Source organism: Bombus flavifrons, chromosome 1 (assembly GCF_040668555.2).
Source record: "Bombus flavifrons isolate JBK064 chromosome 1, iyBomFlav1_principal, whole genome shotgun sequence".
Classification (NCBI taxonomy): Eukaryota; Metazoa; Arthropoda; class Insecta; order Hymenoptera; family Apidae; genus Bombus; species Bombus flavifrons.
Genome location: NC_138442.1, coordinates 7743431 through 7766876, shown reverse-complemented (window position 1 = coordinate 7766876; position 23446 = coordinate 7743431). Strand labels below are relative to the sequence as shown.

Below are 23446 nucleotides of genomic sequence, written 5' to 3'. Positions count from 1 at the left end.
TATCGTTGGTAAAAATTTAAACATGGTCAAATCAATTAAAATCATTGATTTGTTAGTTGATGCAAAAATTTTAAGAATTTGTGTGATAAACAGTAAAACTTTAAACTGGTTATAAATATCTTCCTGAAAAGCACTGATTCATCTATTGTTTTTCCATTGAATTAGCATTTTATAATTTGTCATAAATTTCAACGATTTTTGCATTAACGTAACAATGAATCAGATAACTGATCTTACTTATTCCGTGAATTCATAAAAAAACTATAAATTGAAATTCATAAATAGCATATAGAAAATATATACAGAATATGTGATAACTTCATACAAGCAAAATTTAGAAAGAAATTCAGTAATAGTTGCTATTGAATTATTCGTTTAATAACTAAAATGAAATTTCTAAGAGAAATTTGTTGTTACCCTGAATACGAAGTTGTTACGTGTTTGATAATCGATTATTAATGACATATTATCGGATGCATTTACGTATTATCGATTCCAATCTAATTCATTCAAATGTTCCTATCATGTATACGTTACACAATAGCCCGTAAAAGAAACTTGTTATCCAAGCGAACATTGCCTTTTTGGTTTTGATGTATTATTGTATACAAAAACATATTTAATTTCACAAGTGATGTTTCGCTACAAACATCTTGAAAATTTCATTGGATACTAAAGTGAGTTGCAGATTTGAACATCTGTAATTCTACGAACTAACAAATAAAATTGCGACCGATCGATTTGGATATACGTATGTTATGCATACATATATTTATATACATATATGTCTACGATATATACGTTCTTTGACTAGCAGAACAACAATCGCCCTAACAATAACAATGTAAGGATGATAAAACGCGTCATAAATAATAACGTTATTTTACTCACAATCCAATAAGAAACAAAATGCCTAGAAATTTCAGACCCAACTCCAATAATTGTAAACAGAGTTCTTTTGCCTAATATCGTACGCTTTAGTTGAATTTGATCGATCGTTCGCAATAATAACCGTTGAAATTTCAATTCCTACATAGTGTGACGAGTATTAACAGCCGAAACTTCAGCCAAGGTATATTGGATATGAGAAAGTGAACTACTAGTAAAATGACCGTAACGATCATTTGCGAGGATAAGTTTCTATATCGATATAATTCGAAATTTGTGGTCTTTAATTCGATGTTATTACTAGGAAGAAATCCAGGATTGTATTACTATCAATATGCTGGCAGTATCGAATTGTTTCTTTAATAGTAAACAAATTCGTTTGGAATGTTTTACCGATCAAGCGAACAATCTCGATAGATCAATGACGGAGCTGAAAAAGGGAGGGAGCACTAAATTTCACGGTGATTTCGCACTACGTGTTCGAAGCACGACAACGTGCTTCTCAGTCTTGGCCTTTTCACGAGGAACGGTCAGGCGTGGGCTTGGTCTTTGGTTTTCGTCCAAGTAACTTGCGAAACGAGGAGGTCCACCTCGATCGACTAAATCCTGTTGTGCTCTGTTCGTCCGGTTCGCTGCAACTAAGCGACTCGCTAATTTTCCTGCTTTTGCCACTGCTACTGCTGGTGCTACTACCTCCATTTTCATAACATCGTGATCTTCGATCTCCGATTTCCGAAGAAAACCTGAATAACGTGAAAATTTATTGCGAATAATGTTTCGTTATTTCTTACGTAACTAGAAGGTACACGAACTTGGTGAAATATCAAGACGAACCCTGAATCGGATGAAAAGGCTCTAGCCGTAGCTGGAGCGCTCGAGTTAGCCGATGAAAGCGATATTTCAGCAACAGGAGTACTCGGATATGCTTCATCGTCGGACGCGCTGTTACTACTTGTGGTACTGCTGCTGCTAGCATTGCTTCCACCGGGGCTACTGTCGACGCTGGAATCGTCGATGAAACTTATTTCTCGATCGGCCAACGGTGAACTGGTCCTCTGTCCACGTGACATCGATGTCGTGGACGTTGTGCTAGGTCGCAACCAGGTACGTAGATCCTGCAGCGGCGCTTGAAGGCACTTGAAAAGATTTCCACTGAAACATTTGGAAATTTGATAAGTGTAAAGATAAAAGCTTTTTCTTCGTTATCGACTATCGGGGCTGGTCTGTTTATAGATACTAGTGTTTTTTCTAGGTTCGATCCACTTACTCGTCGCGATAATCATCGATCTCGGCAAAAGTGCGCCTCGCGTATAAACAAACGGAACACCGTCGTCGACGGCGGCAAGACGTAGCGTGTAGAGTCGCTGCACGAAGATGTCTCGCGGCGTGTCTCAACGTAATCGTTTCTCGAGTCAGCGCTGCGACACCTTCTTCTCGTCTACGCCTTTCCTCTCCTAATTCTCCCTGTTCTATACGCAGCTTCTCTTTTAAAACTTCATTCTAGAGACGCAGAATATACACAATATGACATTATAGCATAGATCGTCTTCATCGAAACAGATGCTGTTGCTCGAATTATCATTACCTCTCTTTCAAGAGCATCACGTTCGGCACGAATAACAGTAGCCTGTTTGACAACGTCCTGGCGAGCTCGTTCAAGAGTTTGCCTAGTAATCTCGTTTTGCGCCAGTTGCATCTGCAGACGGCGCAAAGCTACTTCCCGTTGCCTCTCCAGCCGATCCTTAGCAGCTATGCAACTATCGCGTTCGGTTTTAGCTCTCTCCACCTCTTCCTCCAGACGAAGGCTTCGTTCCAGTTGCAGGAACAGCTCGTCCTCCTTGCCTCGGAGTTCTGCTTCGCAACCCTCCAGTCGCTTCTCCAACGACCGTCGAGTCTCCTCTAACTTGTCCCTTTCAGCCTGAAACAACCGGACAATTTTGTATTACACGAGTTTCTATCGTAATCCGATCTTTCCAATTCGTTTCAACAGCAACTTAAATTCAACTTGCTTTGATTAAGACCGACTCGTTCAAGAAATTCGTTGATATTTACTCGATAAGTCATCTCGGTAACTCTTATCTTTCGAGTTACATCTTTTTATCGACTGAGTCACGATTGTTTTCGAGTCTGTACAACTAACGTAGATAGATTGGAGAACAATACCAACGAGGTACATTCGTGTAGCAGTGGTTGTCAACCGATAAGGCGAACGAGTCCGCAGGCAAGCGTTAACGGAGATAATTCTAATTAAAAAAGAGAATGCGTCCGAATGCTTCCAGCACTGCATCTGATTTCACGGTCGCCGCTTTTGGACGCCTCTGTTGCGCCTGCAAACGGCTACATGCAAACACCATCGGTGTTTATTACGGAACCAATTTTGCAGCTCCAGATTCGAATCTATCGTGCTCGGGGTAGGATGTACGGATATTGAAAGCGTACATTAGTTCGATAAGACGTGTTTACCGCTAAAATACGACCGAAATGACGTTCGTGTATCAAGGGTACCATCGGGAGAAACGCTATTCATAGATCGAACACGGTACTTAGACTATGCGTTACGTTGCGTTGCTACGCGTGGCGAATCTATTCTCGCCGTTTGGCCGATTACGTAAGTGCGACTAAATCGTAAATCATCGATCCTCCGTGTTGCTTCGCATACGAACGACCAGTTCGTCATTGAACGTTTCGACGTTGCTAGTCGAGCCGAGTAGAAGATCGGTAACTGAGCCGGCGGTATGACGTGATCCGGCCGATAACGCCGCCTCGGCCGCACCTCCCTCCTACGGCTGAGTCGCATCTAGCATCGCGCTAGATGCCACATTGTAGGTCAGCTTAGGCGGCCAAACTAGACTGTCGATGGTACGAGGTTGATGAACGGTAGTACGAGCCAGCTCAGCTCGGGGCAGGCCGTTTCGCGGCTTCTACTGCAACGAAACTAAACGAGGAAAGGTACGAAAAGAGAGGCTACGGAAAAAACTGGCTGGAAAGAAAGCGAAGAAAGTCAAGAGGAAGGAAGACGAGGGGCGCTGCAGGAACGAGTTGAAAGACAAGATACGAAACCGCAGAGGGAAAAGCGGAGTAACGAAATGTAACCGTTTCTTCTCCACGGCGAACTTTTTGCCATTCGCTCGTCGTTGCTCGGCTTTGTCTCTGCGGTTTTGCCACCGTACGGTTTACCACGGTCAATTTTCTCTGGCGGTCAGTGCATAAGCAGACGTACAAGTTGACGCGCATCCACTAGAAGGCCAAGGGGAAACCAGTGCCCACGGGTGAAATCGACCTAAGTACTACTTACACGGCCTTCCTCCGGCTATCCTGCTCTGCGTCTATAGACGCGACACGATGCCTCCGCTATTTCTTAGACCTTTTTTTCTCCAAAGACTTCGCGAATTCGTCTCTTCCTTTTACTTTCTTTTCTATCTTTGATTCCTGCCCGATATTACAGACTGGTTGGATTCTACAGCCGGTCACGGAAAAATCACGCTACGCTGGTTCAGTTTATCGTTTCTTCGCAACTTCTTCTAGAAACGATTTAATCGCAGGTACATATTTAGTCGGACGAAGCCTACATTCCGCTTATTTTTCCTTCGATCGAGGTCAAATCTCGACAGTCGAATTAAACCTTGGCGTGCCAGTTAAAGTTGTAGGCGACGGTTAATTGCATGTCGATATTTCGAGGAACGCGAATCCGGAGCACGTAATTAGATAAAACACTGTACGCACGAAGATGGAACGACCCCCTTCCGTTTCCCGATTGTTCCCGCGAGAAGGTTTCGTCACAGAGCTGCCGTCAAATTTCTTCGAAAAGTTTAAAGAGCGTACGAGAGCCATAAACGAACGCCAAACGGACACTCGACATGGGAAATCCTGTCTGTCAATGTCTACGGTTACAGTGACTGACCGACTGGCATCGGCTATTCAAACAGGATTGAGAACGTGTAAAGAATGGAACGCGTCGAGCTGTACCGCGTACGGTTTTTTCAGATCACGACAATCACACGCAAAAACTTTTTTGTCAGGAATATTCGACCGTTCCAAAGACAGGAAAAAGAAGAAAAAAGAGAGAAAGAAAAGGAGCTTGAACAGTCATCGCGGACCAAGATATTCATTGGGAAGTAGAATTTTTATGAACGCAGGAACTTGCGAGAGGAACAGGAAACGAGTCGTTTCTCGCTCGAAATGTTCCTCATCCGGCGAACGACGGCAGTGACATCTATCGATACATTTTTGCAAATACTAAATAAGCTGCGTAGTACAAGAAGACCGTTTTCTCTCGCGCATTTTTACGGATAATATTGCAACAGGCGAGAGCAAGTTGATTTCACTCGCGGTACAAGCTGCCTGGGGCCACAGATACCATCGAGCACAGACTAACAAGATCGCGGAAGGACTCTGATCTTTGTTGCAACCGTCTCGAGAATTAATTATACATACGCGTTGCTTATGCCAGAGGCTCTCAAAGCTCAAGTCGCGATAACAGCCCGCTATCGTGCGAAACCATTTTTATTCTCATCGAGATATAGATTACTACAGAATTAGGAAAAAACGAAGGTTACAGTAGATTTTTCTAGAGTTCCGTAATTGTCGAGATTAAGATAAGTAGCGCGAACTCGAATCGAATCTACGAAACTCTGACGTATATTATGCTACGTACGTTCTTTACGCGATAGGGAAAACGATCGACGGCGTTTCTTTGGCTTCGTTACGTTTCATTGGTTACCAGTTCCGCGTATCCGATATTTAATGTGCTACGCGTTATATTTTTGCTAGATTCGCCGACTACTCCAATAAACCGACCTAGATATATATCGTTTTCCGTTACATCCATCTATGACCGTACCGTGTGGAACAGCAAATTTGTCTATTTTTCGAATTACAATAACCAACGATTTCTATCGTTCATCATCGGCTGAATCTGCATTTGACAAGGTTCGATTAATTAAAAATGCTTATCCGACGTACCTTCACCTCGTGATAACGTTCTTCCAAGTAGTAGGCGATACCTTTGGCTTCCTCATATTTCGCCGCCAAAGCAACATATTTATCATAGTGACGCTTGAACAGCACGAACCTGAAAGCAGATAGTATATTAAATATTTACTATCTCGAGTACCTTATTTTTCATCATTTTCCGAGAACAATGATGCGAGTGAAAGTAAGTTTAAACAAATGGAAGAAAGAAAAATTTCGTGGAAAAATGCTAGTCGTATGATACAATCGCGTGATATCTATCCGCGATTTTATTCCCATTTATTCGTATCAAACGAAACTCTACGTTTCAGACGTTTCACCCAGCAAGTCTGATTCTATCATTGTCGTGGACGAAGATTCGAATGGCGATTAAAATCCGGTATAATTCACAGGCAGAACAATGATTCTGAGATAGACAGCCTCGTTTCAGTATCACCGAATGCGCAACAATCTTATTGGCCTATCAACCGCAGCGGATTGAGTTCGTCGTCGACGAGATCTCTCGTTAGAGATCTACCGTTTGGAAACCGGAAGTGTGCTCAGGTCCCACGCGAAGGCTGCACGTGTAACGAGCGATATTCGCGGCGACATCGAGAAGCTAGCGAGCAGGAAGCCGACCTTTCGGTCATGGCGTGGCCCGGTCGGGTCTGATGCGACCCGATGCGCTCGTCAGCTGCAAGTTGCTTGCAGTTGCTTCGCCAATCGATTTCTCTCTCTCTCTCTCTCTCGTTCTCTCTTCTTATTGATCGCTGCGAATCTGTTGCCCTCCACCGAAACTTCCTCTCTCCGGTTCTTTTTATCTTCGACTGGTTCACTCACTGACACTCGCACTGCCGTGTAACGGCTCGTCCATTCTCTCCGAGACTTTCGCTTTCACGATTGCTCGAGACGCGCGGTGCTCCCGCTTCGAGATCCAACAACGATCTTTGCCTGTCTTCCGGGTTGCCTGCCAACCAGCCCGCAGCCAGTCTCTACTCTGCTCTTCAAGAATCCGCCCGTCACGCCTTTCCGGACCGAATCTCCAGCGTCGTGTGAAACTGAAATATCGCAATGTAATTCTAGCCAAGTGTCGAAGGTACCGATCGCAATACGAGCCACCGATTATCTTGGGTTCTGCCTTTCGAACTCACACACCTTCAAAGGATATACCGAGCGGAGGACAAAAGTTCAGATTCAACTGCTGAACCGAGTCAGATTCAGTTCAGCAGCTGAATTATTCGTCAGTTTCCAGGATATTCGGCAAGACGATTCGATTGTTGACGATAGTCGTCCATTCGGTCGAAAGTCCGAATATCAAATATCAAAGATAACACACACTGAGGGAACATTGTTTTCGAAGATTCTTGGTTTCGTTGGTAGAATCGTGGAACGGTAGTTCGTTTCTCTTTGTTAAGCCAGAACTACAAAATTCGCGGATGTGGCTAAGTAACAGCAAGTAACAATTCAGCTACTGAAAGAGAATTCTGAAAAATGTTCGTGGTAGAAATGATTTTAGAGAAAGTGACTATTGGTGAACCTTTGTCCGACCACAAAATAGTCCACGATGGCCGCAGAAATATAGTAGCAGTAGTAGTAGTAGTAAATAGTAGTCTAGTCGAATGCATATTATTTCAGAGACAATTCAGAACGATACGCAGTACAAAATAAGCGAAATTTTTCATAAACGAAAAATACACCAGTCTTTCTTATATTTCGTTTTATGTCTTGGAAACTATTTGTCATAGGTGAAAAAGTTTCGGCGGAAAGTTAATAAAATTTGTTATCTGTAAAATGCGACCTGCTACGTTATTATAAACTCAATCGTTAGGTTGCAAATTAGTAAAAAGCGCAAAGAAATCCATTTTTTCTCAGTCGTAAAGCTCCGGTTAGAATTGTGGTACAATGATGCAATCGTACAGTCGCACAAACCGTCGGGGCTCTGTGACAAACGAGTACTACTCATACTAAGACAAACGGAACATTTTTTATTTGCAATAAAAAGCTTATTTCTCTTATTCTCCGAGCTTACAGGCTATATAGGAAGACCTATATTTTGATATATAAGTAAACAAAAATATTATCATTCAAATACTAAAATACAACTTTTGCATTTTTCACTATATCGTAGTGGAACTTGATCTACCGATTGCTGCAGTCATTTTACGTAATTTAAAAAAAAAGCGTTTCTCTAAACTATTAAACATCAAGAAATGAATGAGGTCTGTTTGCAGTTTATTGTTTGCGTTACATGTGGGTCTTTTTTGATCGGATGCCCGTAAAGGGCAGAAAAACATTTACGAAACTAAAAATTGTAACTTATGGAAAAAGTATAAAAAAAAGGAAACGATTGGTAACATCTGTTTCATTGTTAAATATTATTTAAAGTGTGAAATCATACGATCATACCATTGTATCGACAATTTTGATTAAAGTTGTAAACGATTGAAGAAAAAAGGATTTCTTCGCGTTTGTTACTAATTTACAAGCTAACGATTATGCTTATCATAACGTAACAGGTCTCATTTTACAGATAATAAACTTTATTAGCCATAACTTTCTACTGAAACTTCTGCAGTCTTACAGATAGTTTCTGGGACGTAAAACGAAATGTAAGAAAAAGTTGTGTTTTTTCGTCTAATCGATATTTTGTTTATGGAACATCGAAGGAAAATTGTTTCAAAGTTGTTTACTTTCTTTCAAATATCGTTCCAAATCGCATTATGCATGTCGGAGACGAAAAGGACACCAGAACCCTCGCCGGAACCTCGGAAAAAGCTATGAACATGTAACGAGGGTGGTTGAGTGAAGTACTGTTACTCGATCTAGTCGTGTTTGATTTGCGATAATAGGGCCTAGACCCAAGGCGACCATCCGTCGCCGAACGTAGCCGCGGCCAACGGGACGGGCGTACGATTTAGAAAAAAAGGCATGGAGCGATAGTATGACCCTCATTAAAAGGATACCCATAGAGGTACCCGGCAGTAAAACACGCTAACAGTTCCTTCGGACAAGGAATATTAGATATTGAGGCACGTACACAGCACAAGTCCAGTTAGCCTAGGACCGGCTATAAAACCTGGGTTTTTTTTGGTAATTAAGATGCTTCTAACGGACAAGTAGTCTTTGTCTCAAGTTGACCAATAGACAGCGACGTCAACTTCCCTCACTTCGAGAACGAGGGCTATCCTGGGAGAGTCCGATGATTTCGTGTCCTGGGAGACACCCGCATCAGAGTTGCCCTCGGTGGCATGATGGAGACGAGATTCATTCATTCTGGAGAGCTCACCTACGAAGGTAGTCGCGCCTTCTGATCCGAGTAAGTGCATCTCGTTGGTCGCGGATTCGTTAGGGACATAGGGATACCAATTCGATTATCGCGAGTGTAGTTACCGTCTTTGATTGTCGCGTCTGGAGTGCTTGCTCACGGAATACGAGTTCAAGTACGCGGGATAAGGTCATGATGGCCGACTCCGAAGGAGGCTCACCAAACGCCTCGGCCCTAGCCTGGGTCATTCTCCGACATGCAAAAACATTTGTATCGTCAATTTGTTCCCGGATTTAACCCTCTCTGAGCTTAATTCGCGTGGACCGTAGTATTAACCAGTTAGCCAGCTTTGACGAGTACACTCGTCACGAAGAAATGACAATATTTCGTGTTGATGACGAGCCCTGTCGATAATAAAATGAAAAAATAAAGCAATCATTTCGTTATAATTTAATTCCATATTATAACAGCCACATTGTGTTTGACGAGTATACTCGTCATCGCTTACTTTTCCCCACACATTTTAGGTACACACTTTTCAAAGAGGTCGCAACAGCTAACTGGTTAAAGGCCAAGGATCAGTTGGCACACAGTTCAATACACCTTAGCGCTTGTAACGACCATAGGCGTAAAAATTAAATAGAATTCTCCTGAAATATACCGACCATAATACGTTTTTCTGTGAACCTTACGATGACGGATGTTTAACACGTAGAATGTCAAACCAGTTTTACAAGGTTTGACCGTGGCGCCACGATGAATTTTTTATTATGCGATACATATGAAATATGTTGAAATAACCTACAAGAGATATGTTACGGTAATCATCATTATAATCATCATTAATGAATTTATCTCACTGAGGTCACCGGTGACCCTCATGCCATTCGACGTGTTAACTTGAAATGCCACCAGGTTGCAAAAATATTTTCCCGTGTACCTTCGCATACTCGGTTAGCAGAACTTTTATAGATTTCAGGTTTTGATCCGCACGCTTTACGCATTAATTACTGCAAATGTCGTAACCATTTATTTAATGCCTTAACACATTGTTGACCGGCAATTTTACTGAGAATTTATCTCATGTCACTGTCTGTTATTTCGTAATTGGATGTGGAAGTAAAACAATATAAATTTTATTTATTATTCAACTTTTAATATTTCTTTTTCGTATGATAAACAGTGTAACAATCACCTACGTGTAATGGTACATAACAGCTTTTGCAAATATATCTAGTTTCGCTGCGTTTTCATTTTGAAAAGCATACTCTACACGCTATAGTCGGATTTGTTTTTATACCAGTGACTATTTTTTCTAAGACGTGGTCTAACGCTGATGCGAAAAAAGCGCATCACGAGTTTACGCTCGGCCATGAAACATAATGTTTGGCCATGAAAACACGAGTTAACTCGTGACCGATCAACAATGTGTTAATATTAAGGGAATATTAGAAACGAGGAACCCATGAAATACATGGCGACTTTTCTACGAGTACCAACACAGAGATACACGTGGAAAAACATAATTCTGGAAAGCATTCGTTAGCTGTTCCGGACGAAACGCACTTTCCCTTCCTTTTCTATTCTTCTCTCTTTTCCTTCTCTCGTCGCAGTGACATAGCAAATCTTGGTTCAGTTCTTATAGAAAAAATCAGTGGCCATTACAAAGAACACTGCTTGCTGTACGAGTCTCTGTCTCCTCCATCGATGGATATTACACGAAGTTTTAATTTAGGATCTCGATACATCTTGCAACCAGAGGCTGCCATACAGTTGCAAATTTGGCTCACAGCCCAATGTGCCACACGTCTATTCAAATGGAAACTTTCGTCGATACGCAGCTCACAAAAAGAAGCGAGAAATCTGGACGCGTATTCGCGTGGCGACATTCGGTGTGTTTCGCCGACAAGGGAAATTGCACGTATTGTTGGCGAGTACACGCGTGTTGCATAACACGAGAGTAAGCGAAGCGACCCAGTAAAGCTGGGACAATAAAGAATTTTCGGTTTGCGTCTCTCGTAATCGGGTCATTCGTCGATGGAGAAATTGGCGTACGAATTAGGCTACCGTTTATCACGAGCAGCGCTTCGAACAGTTTGCATAATAACGATTTTCCAGCGACTTTCTAAGCCAAGTATTCCAGTGAAAGGGTTAACGACGATGTGTATCGTCGCGACCAAAAATGGTGCAGTAACCACAAAAGGGCGTGTTATGCTCGTTTCTTTTCTTTTTTTGCCCCGAGCGGTGTGTGTTTTTTGCTAGGAGATCGAATATCTACTCTACTTCGCGATGTGCGTTAGCGAAAGAAAGCGAAGAAACGCGTCTTTTCGGAAACTCTGGTGAAATTTGTTTATTAAGCAAGCAGAACGAAACATCGTACCTATCGTCACGACATTGGTAAAAAGATTTGTTCTCGAATAATTCGTACTTCCTGTTTATCGATAAAAATAAAATATAAAAATGGAATTAATAAATAAATGATAAACCATGGAACACGACATTAAATGTTAACGCAGCTCTGTAACGAACTACATTCGTGCCGTTTAATTTCCAACGATTTGTTAATTGCAACTATTCCAATCGTCTATGTGGAACGACTAACTTAACCGGTTAACTGCGTTCGACGTGTATACACGTCAATCCACAACTTTATTTCGTTTCGGTTGACGTGTATACTCGTCGTGTGAAAGAAAAAATTGCCACTTACTGTAAGAACTGAAAATTTCGGTAAAAAGTAATACAAAGGACATTTAGTGGTATATTTCCTTTATACCTTCGGCAAACTTGTTCTGTATTTTATAGAAGAAAAATCATTTGATTATTCTCTTTGGTATATCGGTTATGCTGTGTACAATGTATCGCTTTTTCTAAATTGAGTTGATTATTTTCCCCAATGTATCCCCATTCGTGTACTTTATCATTTTTTGGCAATTTTTAAGTTCTTAATAGCGATGCCTTTTTCAACAATGGATCGTGTTTCTTCCCAAAAATTGATGATAGGAACATTTGCCCTACGTTCGATGCGTGTACTCGTCCTTGCTTGATTTTAACTACGCAACGCGAAAGGGATTTTTGAAATTAAACTCCGCGGTTTAACAGCTTAACTACGCACGGTTAATTATTTAACCGTAGAAATGTATATGGAATTGGTATTAACGCTAGCCAACTCAGCGAGAGAAACACAACAGCAAGGCGGAATTATTTTCCGACCGTTACCCGCTAAGACCTAGAAGCTAGCCTCGTTCCTTTAAAATACACTAAACTCTAAATGGTACAGTACATTTTCACGGTATGTACCTATTCTGCAACGAATTAAATAACCACGTACATAGTAGTTAGCTAGCCACATCTTTTTTTCACGAATAAACAAGTAAATACCGTGATATCAATAAATCTTGCCAAAAGAAAAAAAAAAAGAAAAAAGAAGAAACCGGATTCCAATGCTTCTTTTCGTTAATCTCAAAGTTAACGAGCAAAGTTTCCAAGCAATTCGCCTGTATATAACGATCGCCGTTGGATATCTCGAAAATCTAAATAAAGACAGCCTCACACCGCGTTTCTTTATTTCGCAAGTGACAAGGTTACCCCTTTGCAGACCACAGACTAATTTCTTAAATTGGTCGCTGTGACTTATATATCTTAATTGGTACATTTACAATATAATGACAGAATCGTTTCATCGATGGGAAATTGAAGAGATGGAGAAAAATGGGTTTGCAAAAGCTCGAGGAAAATGGAATTAGAAAGCGAATGCTTTTACTTTATTCGCTTCTCCGGGACTCGATCCTATTTTTATTGTAATACGTATGTACGTATGTATTTCGGTTGACGTGGACGATACACAATGGAAGGATAACGAAGACGGAGAAACTGCTCTCAAATATATCGCTATCTTTAGCTGTGTTCTTTTCTGCACAATGCCTGAAGAGCCAACCGATGGCGCTCGACATCGGAGGGGCACGAGTCAACGGTTACGCATCGGAGAACTCGTTGATCGTCGATTCCGATACCTACATATATTTAGCTGATCGAAACGATACCGGTAGAACTGGAACTCGTGCTTTTTCCTTCAATGTTGTCAACTCGATGAGGAAGCCTCTCGAATAAAAATACGTGTGAATTTTATGCGATATTACACGTTCATATCACTATTAAAATTGTATCGTTATTTGAGAGGTTAGGTCATCGACCAGATATCGATGAAACATGCCAAAGTTTAAAATCATAATGGCTGACAGCTCTCTAATAAAAATACGTGTGAATTTTATGCGATATTACACGTTAATATCACTATTAAAATTGTATCGTTATTTAAGAGGTTAGATCATCGACCAGATATCGATGAGACATGCCAAAGTTTAAAATCATAATGGCTGACAGTACTGTTTTAGTACGTATGCGAATCGTTTAATGCGTGAATATATATTCTGTAGCATATACAAATGACGACTGTGATAGGAGGTTAGCATGGGGCGTCGTGTTGCCAAAAATGAAAGTTATTTTTAACCTATTCACGATTCGTATTTTTACCATTGAACGTGCATTGCGCGTGAAATATTCGGTATCTGTTTCCAAGCATCTTTCGAGAGAATAAATTTCTTTCCGAGCGATAAAAAAAGAAATACCTAACGGAAAAGAAAAAAAGAATTCGTGCTCGCGCTTATGATTAATCATCGCAGTTTGTCTTATAAGTAACGAGGGTAAAAGAAGCGCGGCTATCTCTCTAATTACAGACAAAATTACTGAAGTTGTTGAAACCGAGGCGAGCTGATTAATTGCATTGATTAAATCGCGTTTTAAGTGGACGCCCGCTGGCTCCACTCCGGAATCGTTCGTAATTTTCTTCGAAGCCGTTTTCATTGAGACCGTCTCGCGCTATTCTACGGAAGCCGCTCCTTCTTCATTAAAAATGAAACGCTCCTCGCTTTCCGTTTTTAAACACGTTGCGTGTCTGCTGCGTGCGCGCGTCTACGAATCAGATAGTTCGAATAGTTTGTCAATGATTCGACGTCATCGACTAAATCGAACTACATGCGACATAACGCGACGCGACGCGACGAGGCGAACCGGAAACGATCTTTCCTCTTCCGCGCGCATTTACGTGTACGCGTTCCGATCAACGATTTAAGATTTATGCTGTGCGTGATAAATCGAACAAATTCGTCGTCGCTGCCTTTCGTAAAAGCACGTTCGCAAAATTCTCGAGATCGTTTCTAAGTATTTTGATTATTCGCGAAGAGATATGCTTTAATCGTTTCTGTCGTAAGAACATCTAACCGCTTTAACTCGTCTTAATCTTACTTTAACTAATTCTTCCAAATCGCGTAGATTGAAATCGAAAATATTCAACCAAATTAAATCGGTAATCCCGTGTTTCGAGAATTCGACAAAAGCGTATTAATTACGGGTAGTGGAAAATTACTAACGATGTAGAAATCTGTGCGATTAATTATCGAAAAAGAAATTGAATCGCGCAGCTACATATCTTTTTTCAAGTTTTAAACTCTCTCTTGTCTAAACCGATAAACAGAGCAATAATTTTATAGTCTGCTGGGGTGGAACATCGGCGTTAATACGAATACGGATATTACGCATTTAATGTTTTAGGCATCGTTGCGAAGCATAGGAAATCTCGTAAAGCTCGTCTACGTTTATAGTTAACATACATATCCCGTAGTCCCGGATCTCGCGCCCGCGGCACTTGCAAATCTAGTAATATTAGCTTCGAAACGAGCTCCTCGGGTCGTAAATTATCGAGAAGCCGGTACATGAGTATTTCATTGGAATCCTTGGTTTCTTCCATTTCGATCGCTTTTATCGGTGCGCTTATTATACGGTTCGAGTATTCGCTCGTACACGACCTCTATCTTTTGGTCGAGGAAAGTAGGAATCGAAGCGACTCGTTTCAGGAAAAGATAGTAAGCTAAAAACATGCGTCCGATATCGGACCGTTTATTTACGACTTTCGACAAAAACCAATAGCTTAAAGATAAAAATCGGTGATATCATTGACTTAAATATATAGCGTGCTACGTCAATAGGTAAAGTCGAGAGATCGATGTTCACGAAACGTATCAATACGTGTGGCATAAAAGTATCGACTGACGAAAAATAAAAGAAAAAAAAAAAAAAAAGAACAAAATGTGCAAACACCGCGCCGACGAGAAAAGTGATATCAAAATACAGAAAGTATTCAAAGAAAAATTTGCTTGGGAAGGAACCTCGGAAAGAAGTTGCCTCGTCGACTATCGATCGAATCATTCTGAAACGTTTCTTTTTATTTCAAGTTACGTAAACGAAACAAAGAATGTTCTAACAGGAAGCTAGTTCTGCATTAATATAAATTGTCACGCACGATAGCGACCAGCAACCTTACCCGATCTAATTGCACAGAATAAAGGATCGAAGGAAGAAAAGGTGAAACGTGTACGAACCTGTAGAGATCATTTTCAGTGACGATGTCTCGGATGGAATCCTCTGGATCGATACGATCCGCTGGAAAACCCGCCGGTCCGGCAACCCTCGAGGACAACAAGGGACACGGTGGTTTTATGGTGGAGTCAGTGGCCTCGTGGAGGGCGCTGGCCGCAATAAGGTCGTCCTCGGAGGCGGTACTAGGCAGAGGCACGTTTGGACTCGGAGATCGCGAGCCGGAGATCACACCGAGTAAATCCTCGCTCCTGGAATGTCTCATTTCCATAGCACCGTATCTTCCGGTGGTTGTCGTCATCCTTCCACCGAATCACCGTAGCACGCTCGATTTTTCCACGACCGCGACCCGGTTAGATGCGGTCGTCCTCTTTTCCTTCGTTCTCGTTGCCACGACGACCTAGACAGCCCGAAGGAACCGACTACGATCTAGTCCTCGCTACTCCCATCCGGACTGGCCTCCTCTTACTACCTTTTAGTCGACTCCCTAGAGAACCGCGATCCACCGATTTTCATCTCCGAGATATTTTCTCTCTTTCGCTCCTGTTTCGCCACCGTTGCTCCGTTGCTCCTTCCACTTGGCGCGCTTCTCTTCCACTTCCACGAGAGCGCACGTCCTCCGATTCCTTCTTCGTTCGCGGCCAACCAGAATTCCTATCGCCTTCTTTGCGTTCTAGTTCATCGCTCGATCTTTCACACCAAGTGATTTCTCTTCGACGTTTCTTTTTACAATCTTTTCACAAGAGGATAGCATAATCGTCGAAGCAAACGATAACGCTCGTCTAACGTTAAATCGCCGCTACACACTTTCTCGATCTCCAGTATGAACACGCGCACGTCGACCAAGCATCAAATACCACTGAGGGTAACGGACTTTTGCGTCAACTATCCGTTACGTATATTCGCACGTTGGTACGCGTATTACCGAACATATCACCGATCGCGCCACTTTTTTGGTTTCTTCTCTTCCTTCGATTGACTTCCATTCGAACGTGTTCCTACGAGTTGCCAGGTATCACGTCGAGATACTATTAACAGGATCAACAGGACGTATCCTCGTCATGGACGAATCCACGTTTCGACGATCGCGCAAAGATCTGTCGGTCACGAAACAATCCACGAATCTAATCGCCGATCAGATTCAAGCCGCCATTTTTACTCGATTCTATGAATATTGTTGTACCGTATCTTTTAAAAAAACACCAGACACGTAGCACACGACGATTATTCTGCTCTTTGTAATTAAAGTAATTAGAAAAAGAAGGGTGGTTCTTCTGGACAGACCATGCGCGGTAAACACGATGCACACAAGTACCTGGGAGCGTCCACTTTGCACAATAACAATTTTACTTCACACGATCCTTCCGCACACTGTGCTCGTTCGTAGATTTTTCTGCCGTTCCACCTTTCTTTCACGAACTGCGACCAAAGTCTGCCGTAACGGGAACCGACGAAGCCGCTTTATCCTTTCGCAAAGAAGGGGCATACGAGAAAGGATATACCTGCGCTCTTGCGCGTCCGTTAGAGATATAAGCTGGCATTGACCAATAAACGTCCCTCTGATGAAAACGGGTCACATGACGGGTCGCAGGTACAAAATCCTTTAACCTTCTCCCTTTAATTTTCTTCCAGGTAGATATTTTACGATTTTATAATCGTTCTTTTCAAAACTGACGCGCAATTTCATTAAAGCCATTGAAATGATCACGACATGACGTCTAGTGTTCTCAATCGTTTTAAACGTTCTATTTCTTCGTTCCCCGCAATTTTGCATATAATGTGGCCTTAACGAAAGGGAGGTTAGTCTCTGTTTAAATATCGCGTATGCTTTGCATTGTCTCGTGAAAAAAAATATGTTACACTGCGATGAAAATAAAGCATGAGATTGTTGAATCGTTCAATCATTTGTACAAACAATACTGTAACAATATAATACTATGAATGTTCATCATGATTGGGATTATCAAACTTATTAAAAGTTATACAGGTTACAATACTTCGGTCAACGTCCAAAATTTTGATGTTGCTTTACCGACTTCCATGGTTGGCAAAGTTATGAATGTAATTTCCCTATATATGTATTTCCTAGAATAAGCGTTAGCAATTGGTACTTACAGAGAGGAAATCTCTGGTACTTGCACAGGCAGAAGAACCCCCACCGTAAACAGTGGTTTCATGGTAGGGTGATCTATGAACGTAGAAATTCGTAAAAACTACATCAAATACAAAATATCGTACAAATATCGAAATAATCTAAAGGTGGAGTAAACATTGCTATCTGTTTGTGCTTTTACGAGATCAATACCGTTAAAACAAAAAATATTACATAAAGTACAATACGGTTTTACTTACCTACTTACAAGTTGACAAGTTGATACTAAATTCGAAATTTATGAAAATTCGAAAAGTGAAAAATTCATTCAGGATGTGTGATGGAATATTTCGGTGGTAGATAATCGCAAAAATTCTAACTTAATCAAACGATAGTATACATATAAGACTCATTTTCTTACTATGATTAACAGATATTATTTGCCTACGCCTACACATGTTCTAGATTTTGGAACATTGATTGTATTGTTGCTTATAGCATAGATGGCACCTGGGTGGTGTTTTCAGGTATTATCTTATTCCCGCTATTTCTCGATGAAATAAAGAATAACTTGTGCTGTTATTTTTGTTTTTAATTATCTTATATCTCACTAACGCTTTCACATTATGACGAGTTCTGTCAGTACAAATCCATCAACATTATTGCCTTTAGGTAAGATGCGCCTTGTTTACAAATTTATATTTAACCTCACTTTTTTTGTTTTGGTTATCATATTATTAATAATTAATTTTCATTAATTTTCAGAATTAGTTGACAAATGTATCGGTTCTCGGATACATATTATTATGAAAAACGATAAAGAAATTGTCGGCACCTTGTTAGGTTTTGATGATTTTGTAAATATGCTGCTCGAAGATGTGACAGAAAGCGAAGCAACACCCGAAGGACGAAGAGTCACCAAGCTTGATCAAATACTGCTTAACGGAAGCAATATCACAATGGTTAATTTATTTTTGTACTTTTAACGATTTAAAATACCTTCTTGAATACAATTATTATTAAAACTATTTATCAATTTGCTAGTTTTATATAACAAACCGTTTTTTTGCAGCTTGTACCTGGTGGAGAAATGCCTGACACGTAAAAAAGTAACTTTCTCTGGTATATTTTGTACAATAAAAATTTGATCTGTAATTTACGCGTATCTACTACAGAATATTAAAAATATCTGTCGATTAAGAATAATAATTCAAATAAATATTAAGAACAAAGTAGCATATCGATCTTGCTTATTACTTCGTTGGTTGTAATTCTATCAGTAGCATTTTGTGACCACATTTGTCTATACAATGTTTTATAGACACCTTGAAATTCATCATCGATATTATCATCTGCTGGGCGATGTCCCTTCACAGAAAGATAAATAATCGTATGACTGTGTAATCCAGCGAATGGCAGTTTTCTAAATAACATTTGCCAAGCTACAATTCCTAAAGAGTAAATATCTGCTGCAGGAGTCAGTTTATTTTCTTTTATTACTTCTGGAGCAGCATATCCTGGTGTACCCTAAGAAAAAAGATCTTTTTCTTAATAAACGATATAAATGATTATATAGTAAAAACATACGTGAAATTTATTAATTCCATTTGACTCTTCTATTAATACGGAACTACCAAAATCTGTAAGTTTTGGTTGACCATCTGCAGAAAGTAATATATTTTTAGGCTTGACATCTGCATGAATGACACCAGCATTATGACAAAATTGCAAAGCACAAGTTATGTCCTTTAATATACAAATTCTTTTGGTTTTAGTTAAGACCGTTTCCTCTATATATTCTTGTAAAGTAGTACCACATAACTCCATTGTTATTAAAGATAGAGAAGCACCTTGTTCTATCATTAGCACTTTCACGATATTAGAATGTCTTAACAAAGAAGCATGTTCTTCACCCTTCAATGTATTGAAACATTTTTCTGTTTGCATCACTTTAGCTGCAACTTGATCACCTATCAAGCATTTAGTATTCAAGTGTGTTTAGTTCTGATAATAATTAATTAGAGAAAAATACTAATGACATTTTACCTTTATACAATGCTTTATACACAGTACCAAATCCTCCACTTCCTAGACATGTACCAGTTTTAGTGGGTAGACCATTTTTCAATATTTTTTGTCTATTGGGAGTATCGATATTAAAAGGAGACAGTTGAGTTCTCTTCTCAATACTTTTTCTATATGTCTCTTTTATAGGAGTCTTTGGACTTAGCAAAGTTCTATGATAATGCAACATGAAATGTTTTCTTTAAACAAGTGAGTGCTTTAAACAAGTGCTGCAAACAAGTGTTGCTTTAGTATTGTACTACCTTCCATCCACGTTTTTTAATATCTGGGGTGATATGTTACAAAATTTCGTTGCCAATTTTTGAGGTGAAGCCATTTTGTACATGAGAATAACATATAGTTGCCTAGTTTCTTGATACTTGAGAATACAGTAACAAAAGTATATATTTTTTGTTTCCAATGTGTCATGAACTTTAAGTAAACATTAAGAGAACAAACAACAATCAAGTGACAATGAATAAGCATGGAAGTATAGAAATAATGTAGTATCATAACGATTACAAACTTGAATTTGAAATGCAAGGACGTAATTTTAAAAGGCTACAAAATGGAGGGGAAATAAGATGTTTTATTTGTTTGTTTTCTAATATAAGGCATAAACCATCTAATAGGAGCCTATTACTAATTATTACTTTTTAATACTGTATGACAACTAGATTATTTACAATTCTTTTATGAATTCATAACAATTCATACTTATCATGATAATCTTTCAATATAGGTAATATCAGTAGTATGTATATAATAACATGTTAATGTCTAGACATATCTAATGAAATTCTGTGTTATTTCATGCTAATAGTACATGCTCGTAAGTACTACTACCGTGTGTTTTTACAATTCTGGCCCTCTATCACAATTATGCAGCGCAATGTTATTGTTGATTCGTAGCTTTCGTACTTTTGTATAAACAAATAATAAGTAATGCGATTATATATATTTCTTCTTTATGGAAATATTAAGATTAGGTCTGGGTGTTATTTAATAAAGTACTTCAGCGGATTAGCAAAATATTTTAACCGATTAAAATAGAATGTCTTTCTTTTTTTTATAACAGCATCTAAAATATTAATTTTAGTGATTTCTTTTTATTGCATGTATTCAACATACGATGACGTTATTATTATTATCATTATTATTATTATTATAGCTTGGTCTTGTTTAAAGTTTAGAAATTATACATTTGCAACATCAACTATTATTGTAAAATTAACAATCACCACAAAATAATTGCCAATACTGATCAGTTATGAAATAAAGTATATAAGTAAATACGAACGTTTAAAGACTTCACCACTGGCGCAGTTAGGTCTCGTCAATGTTAATTTTGCTTATATATTATTTTTAAATAAATATACGACGACAAATTGAAATAAACTCTGTTTGAAATATGTAAAAATGGCTTAAAGTCGATCTAAGCTTTTTCAGAAATATGTAGAGCTCTTTTAACTCTACTCTACTAATCAAAATATTCTTTTCCTGAATCTAACAATGTTACACGATGCTTCTCTAAATGTGTGTTTGGAGTAGTTCTTTGTTTACTTAAATAAATTTATGCTATTTTTAGAATCAAATATATTCAGCGAACAAGGAATATGAAAAAGATATTAAGAATTTTCAATGTCGTACGACATTATCACTCAAAACTATAGTAAAAAAGAATTATAATAGAACTAATCATGCAATACAGACAAATGTATAAATATTTTTTATTGCGTAAAAATCTACTGCCGCATTTTTACTCTTATTTATAATACGAGGGATTGACTTAAAGTGTTGCCAATGGCATACGAATATAACTTCTACTGTCTAAGAAACTACGTATTTATGGAAAGATTTTCACGAAAGAAGAAAATTTTCCATGGGAAAAGAATCGATTTGTAATTGGCAGAACAATAAATTTGACGTTTAAGTACATGTAGTCGAAATATAATGAAATCTGTCGTTATTTACGTTTGTAACATTCAAGTTCGTTTTTAAGTTATTTATAAAATATTATTTTCATCTAGGAATAGTGATTAATATTGGAGCACATATTTAACGGATATTGCTAAATGATTGTAATTCTTCGCACGTCGTGCTAACGAGATACGGTCCTAAACAAATTGTAATGTAAGACTTTTAATATCGGTCGATGAGAGCAACTAATGACAACTATTCGAACATTTCCTTATAAAAGATTTAGTTTTCATTCGTCTACGTTAGCTCTGCATAGACGGACCAGCACCATTTTGTAATTTATGACCTTTTGATTTGGCACTCTCGCATCTCGTGCCTTTACGCCTAAATTTTCCTGAGCAACGTGTCGTCCATCACCGTCCTGTAGAGGCATTCAGAGGCACCTTTTTTCCCACCAAGTCGAAAAGAAGATGAAACGAATCTTGAAGTTTCCACTACGATTATGTTAGATAGTATGTAGGTATCGAATATCGCTTGCATTTTATTTCCTACTCCATAATAAATGAACTTTCTTCGACAACAAACTATACCGATTCTAATTAGTTTGTATCCAACTGAAGCAATGACTCTCGATGGTTGTGATTTGATAAAATTTAGTTGTTCAAGTACCTACACATATCCGACGCAGGCGTGATAACACATCTTTTCGTTTCATCTTGTTCACATCATCCTCGATTATTTACAAATTTTGTAGTACAAAATAATCTTTACGAATTTAACGAGTTAACACCACCGTTGGGAATCAGAACCCTCTTATTTATCTCTTATCTACGTTCCCTCTTAATTCATTGGTATACATACATATTTGCTCTTTCACGAAAATAGACTCTTTTTTTTTTTGAAGAATTCGCGGTAGTATTCAGAGTCGCTCTGATACGTGACAGGAATTGGAAGTTAACAGAAAGCACGAATAGATCCTTTGGACAGAAGGGAGAAGAAGAAAACGATGCGGGCGTGGGGATAGAGGAGGAAAGAGGGGAAGTATTTGTTGGACAAGTCGAATAAGGCACTATCTAACCAGGTAACGGAGCTTCCTCGTAGAAATCTGGCTCGTCCTCGGTACTCTCGTGTTCCGATCCTTTGCTGTCGAGTGCCCTTAGCTCTGCGGCGGTAAAAAAATGCCTCATCTGAGCTCGTAGAGGTATCATGAGAATCAGGAAGAACGGAAGCGCCAAGGCCGCCCTGGTACTTTTTACGATCCACAGTATAGCCAGGCACAGAATTTGTACGAGGGTGAAGATGTGCATCTTGTACGTTTGTACGCGCCGAACGTAATTAGCCGTGCCATGGTGTTTCACCGGCATGAAAAACAATTTCACACGATCGAACAGTTGAACACCGTTCGTCGAGGAGATACCCATGTAGAGAAACACCCCCAGAAGGACGGACATTGGTACGCGTCGTAGAAGCGGCGCCATCAGTACGCTTATGCCGATCAACACGGCGACTAACAGGGCGCTCACTCGTTGCTCCTTCACTTCGACGATGTGCGGTTTATCTCCGGGAGCGTGAGTGCGAGACATAACCGTCACCGCCGAGACGTGTGTCAGCGATCGAACCGAGGCAGCGCAACACCACGGGGCGCCCATTAAACCACAGCCGACGTTCATTAAGCACACTACCACTATATCCATGTGGTACCCGTTACCTTTCCGTAATTTACGTTCTTTCTTATCGATGATGAGTCTATAAAAAAGAAACAAGAGGGAATATTTAATAAGGCAAGGGGTTTATAACGGATTTGTTGGAAGAAGACGAAGAGGAGGGAAGATGGTACT

The 23446-nt window shown here is 39.7% G+C and overlaps 4 protein-coding genes across 11 annotated transcripts in view; 1 reads left to right on the top strand and 3 right to left on the bottom strand.

Moving 5' to 3' along the window:
* Positions 1 to 356: 356 nt before the first annotated feature.
* Positions 357 to 18008, bottom strand: LOC138185148 (myosin-9). Of its 3 annotated transcripts, none has more exons than XM_069123858.1 (7): positions 17885 to 18008; positions 15538 to 17720; positions 5851 to 5959; positions 2474 to 2806; positions 2156 to 2388; positions 1723 to 2040; positions 357 to 1631 (listed from the first exon to the last, which is right to left on the bottom strand). In XM_069123858.1, the coding sequence occupies exons 2-7, from the start codon at positions 15831 to 15833 to the stop codon at positions 1406 to 1408; spliced, it is 1515 nt and encodes a 504-aa protein (XP_068979959.1). In that variant the 5' UTR covers positions 15834 to 17720; positions 17885 to 18008; the 3' UTR covers positions 357 to 1405. The 3 variants fall into 3 exon arrangements, with proteins under 3 accessions (XP_068979959.1, XP_068979976.1, XP_068979966.1); XM_069123865.1 differs by having other exon boundaries at positions 1449 to 1631; positions 1701 to 2040; XM_069123875.1 differs by lacking the exons at positions 15538 to 17720; positions 17885 to 18008 and adding an exon at positions 6478 to 6915.
* A 147-nt stretch (positions 18009 to 18155) lies between these two features.
* LOC138185178 (U6 snRNA-associated Sm-like protein LSm5) lies at positions 18156 to 18862 on the top strand. Its single transcript, XM_069123931.1, has 3 exons — positions 18156 to 18296; positions 18390 to 18586; positions 18697 to 18862. Exons 1-3 carry the CDS (start codon positions 18251 to 18253, stop codon positions 18727 to 18729), a joined length of 276 nt encoding a protein of 91 aa, XP_068980032.1. The 5' UTR covers positions 18156 to 18250; the 3' UTR covers positions 18730 to 18862.
* Positions 18752 to 20068, bottom strand: Mos (proto-oncogene serine/threonine-protein kinase mos). Its single transcript, XM_069123889.1, has 4 exons — positions 19952 to 20068; positions 19671 to 19861; positions 19212 to 19594; positions 18752 to 19151 (listed from the first exon to the last, which is right to left on the bottom strand). Exons 1-4 carry the CDS (start codon positions 20032 to 20034, stop codon positions 18846 to 18848), a joined length of 963 nt encoding a protein of 320 aa, XP_068979990.1. The 5' UTR covers positions 20035 to 20068; the 3' UTR covers positions 18752 to 18845.
* Ae2 (anion exchange protein Ae2) overlaps positions 19885 to 23446 on the bottom strand; it is a 42113-nt gene continuing 38551 nt past the window's right edge. For 5 of the 6 annotated variants that reach the window (XM_069123778.1, XM_069123798.1, XM_069123788.1 and 2 more), the window contains one exon: positions 20260 to 23354. In XM_069123778.1, coding sequence (XP_068979879.1) covers positions 22682 to 23354 — 673 coding nt within the window. In that variant the 3' untranslated portion in view covers positions 20260 to 22681. Of the gene's footprint in view, positions 23355 to 23446 lie in introns of all 6 variants that reach the window. The other variant, XM_069123768.1, reaches the window with a different exon arrangement.

Excerpts from the sequence above, each read along its gene's own strand:
- LOC138185148 (XM_069123858.1), bottom strand. The coding sequence starts at position 15,833 with ATGACGACAACCACCGGAAGATACGGTGCTATGGAAATGAGACATTCC. Across the intron at positions 2,041-2,155 it reads ATCGATGATTATCGCGACGA|TGGAAATCTTTTCAAGTGCC; the intron begins GTAAGTGGATCG and ends CAAATGTTTCAG. Across the intron at positions 1,632-1,722 it reads GCCTTTTCATCCGATTCAGG|GTTTTCTTCGGAAATCGGAG; the intron begins GTTCGTCTTGAT and ends CACGTTATTCAG.
- LOC138185178 (XM_069123931.1), top strand. The coding sequence starts at position 18,251 with ATGACGAGTTCTGTCAGTACAAATCCATCAACATTATTGCCTTTAG. Across the intron at positions 18,297-18,389 it reads ATCAACATTATTGCCTTTAG|AATTAGTTGACAAATGTATC; the intron begins GTAAGATGCGCC and ends ATTAATTTTCAG. Across the intron at positions 18,587-18,696 it reads ACGGAAGCAATATCACAATG|CTTGTACCTGGTGGAGAAAT; the intron begins GTTAATTTATTT and ends GTTTTTTTGCAG.
- Mos (XM_069123889.1), bottom strand. The coding sequence starts at position 20,034 with ATGTACAAAATGGCTTCACCTCAAAAATTGGCAACGAAATTTTGTAAC. Across the intron at positions 19,862-19,951 it reads TTAAAAAACGTGGATGGAAG|AACTTTGCTAAGTCCAAAGA; the intron begins GTAGTACAATAC and ends GCATTATCATAG. Across the intron at positions 19,595-19,670 it reads GTATAAAGCATTGTATAAAG|GTGATCAAGTTGCAGCTAAA; the intron begins GTAAAATGTCAT and ends AATGCTTGATAG.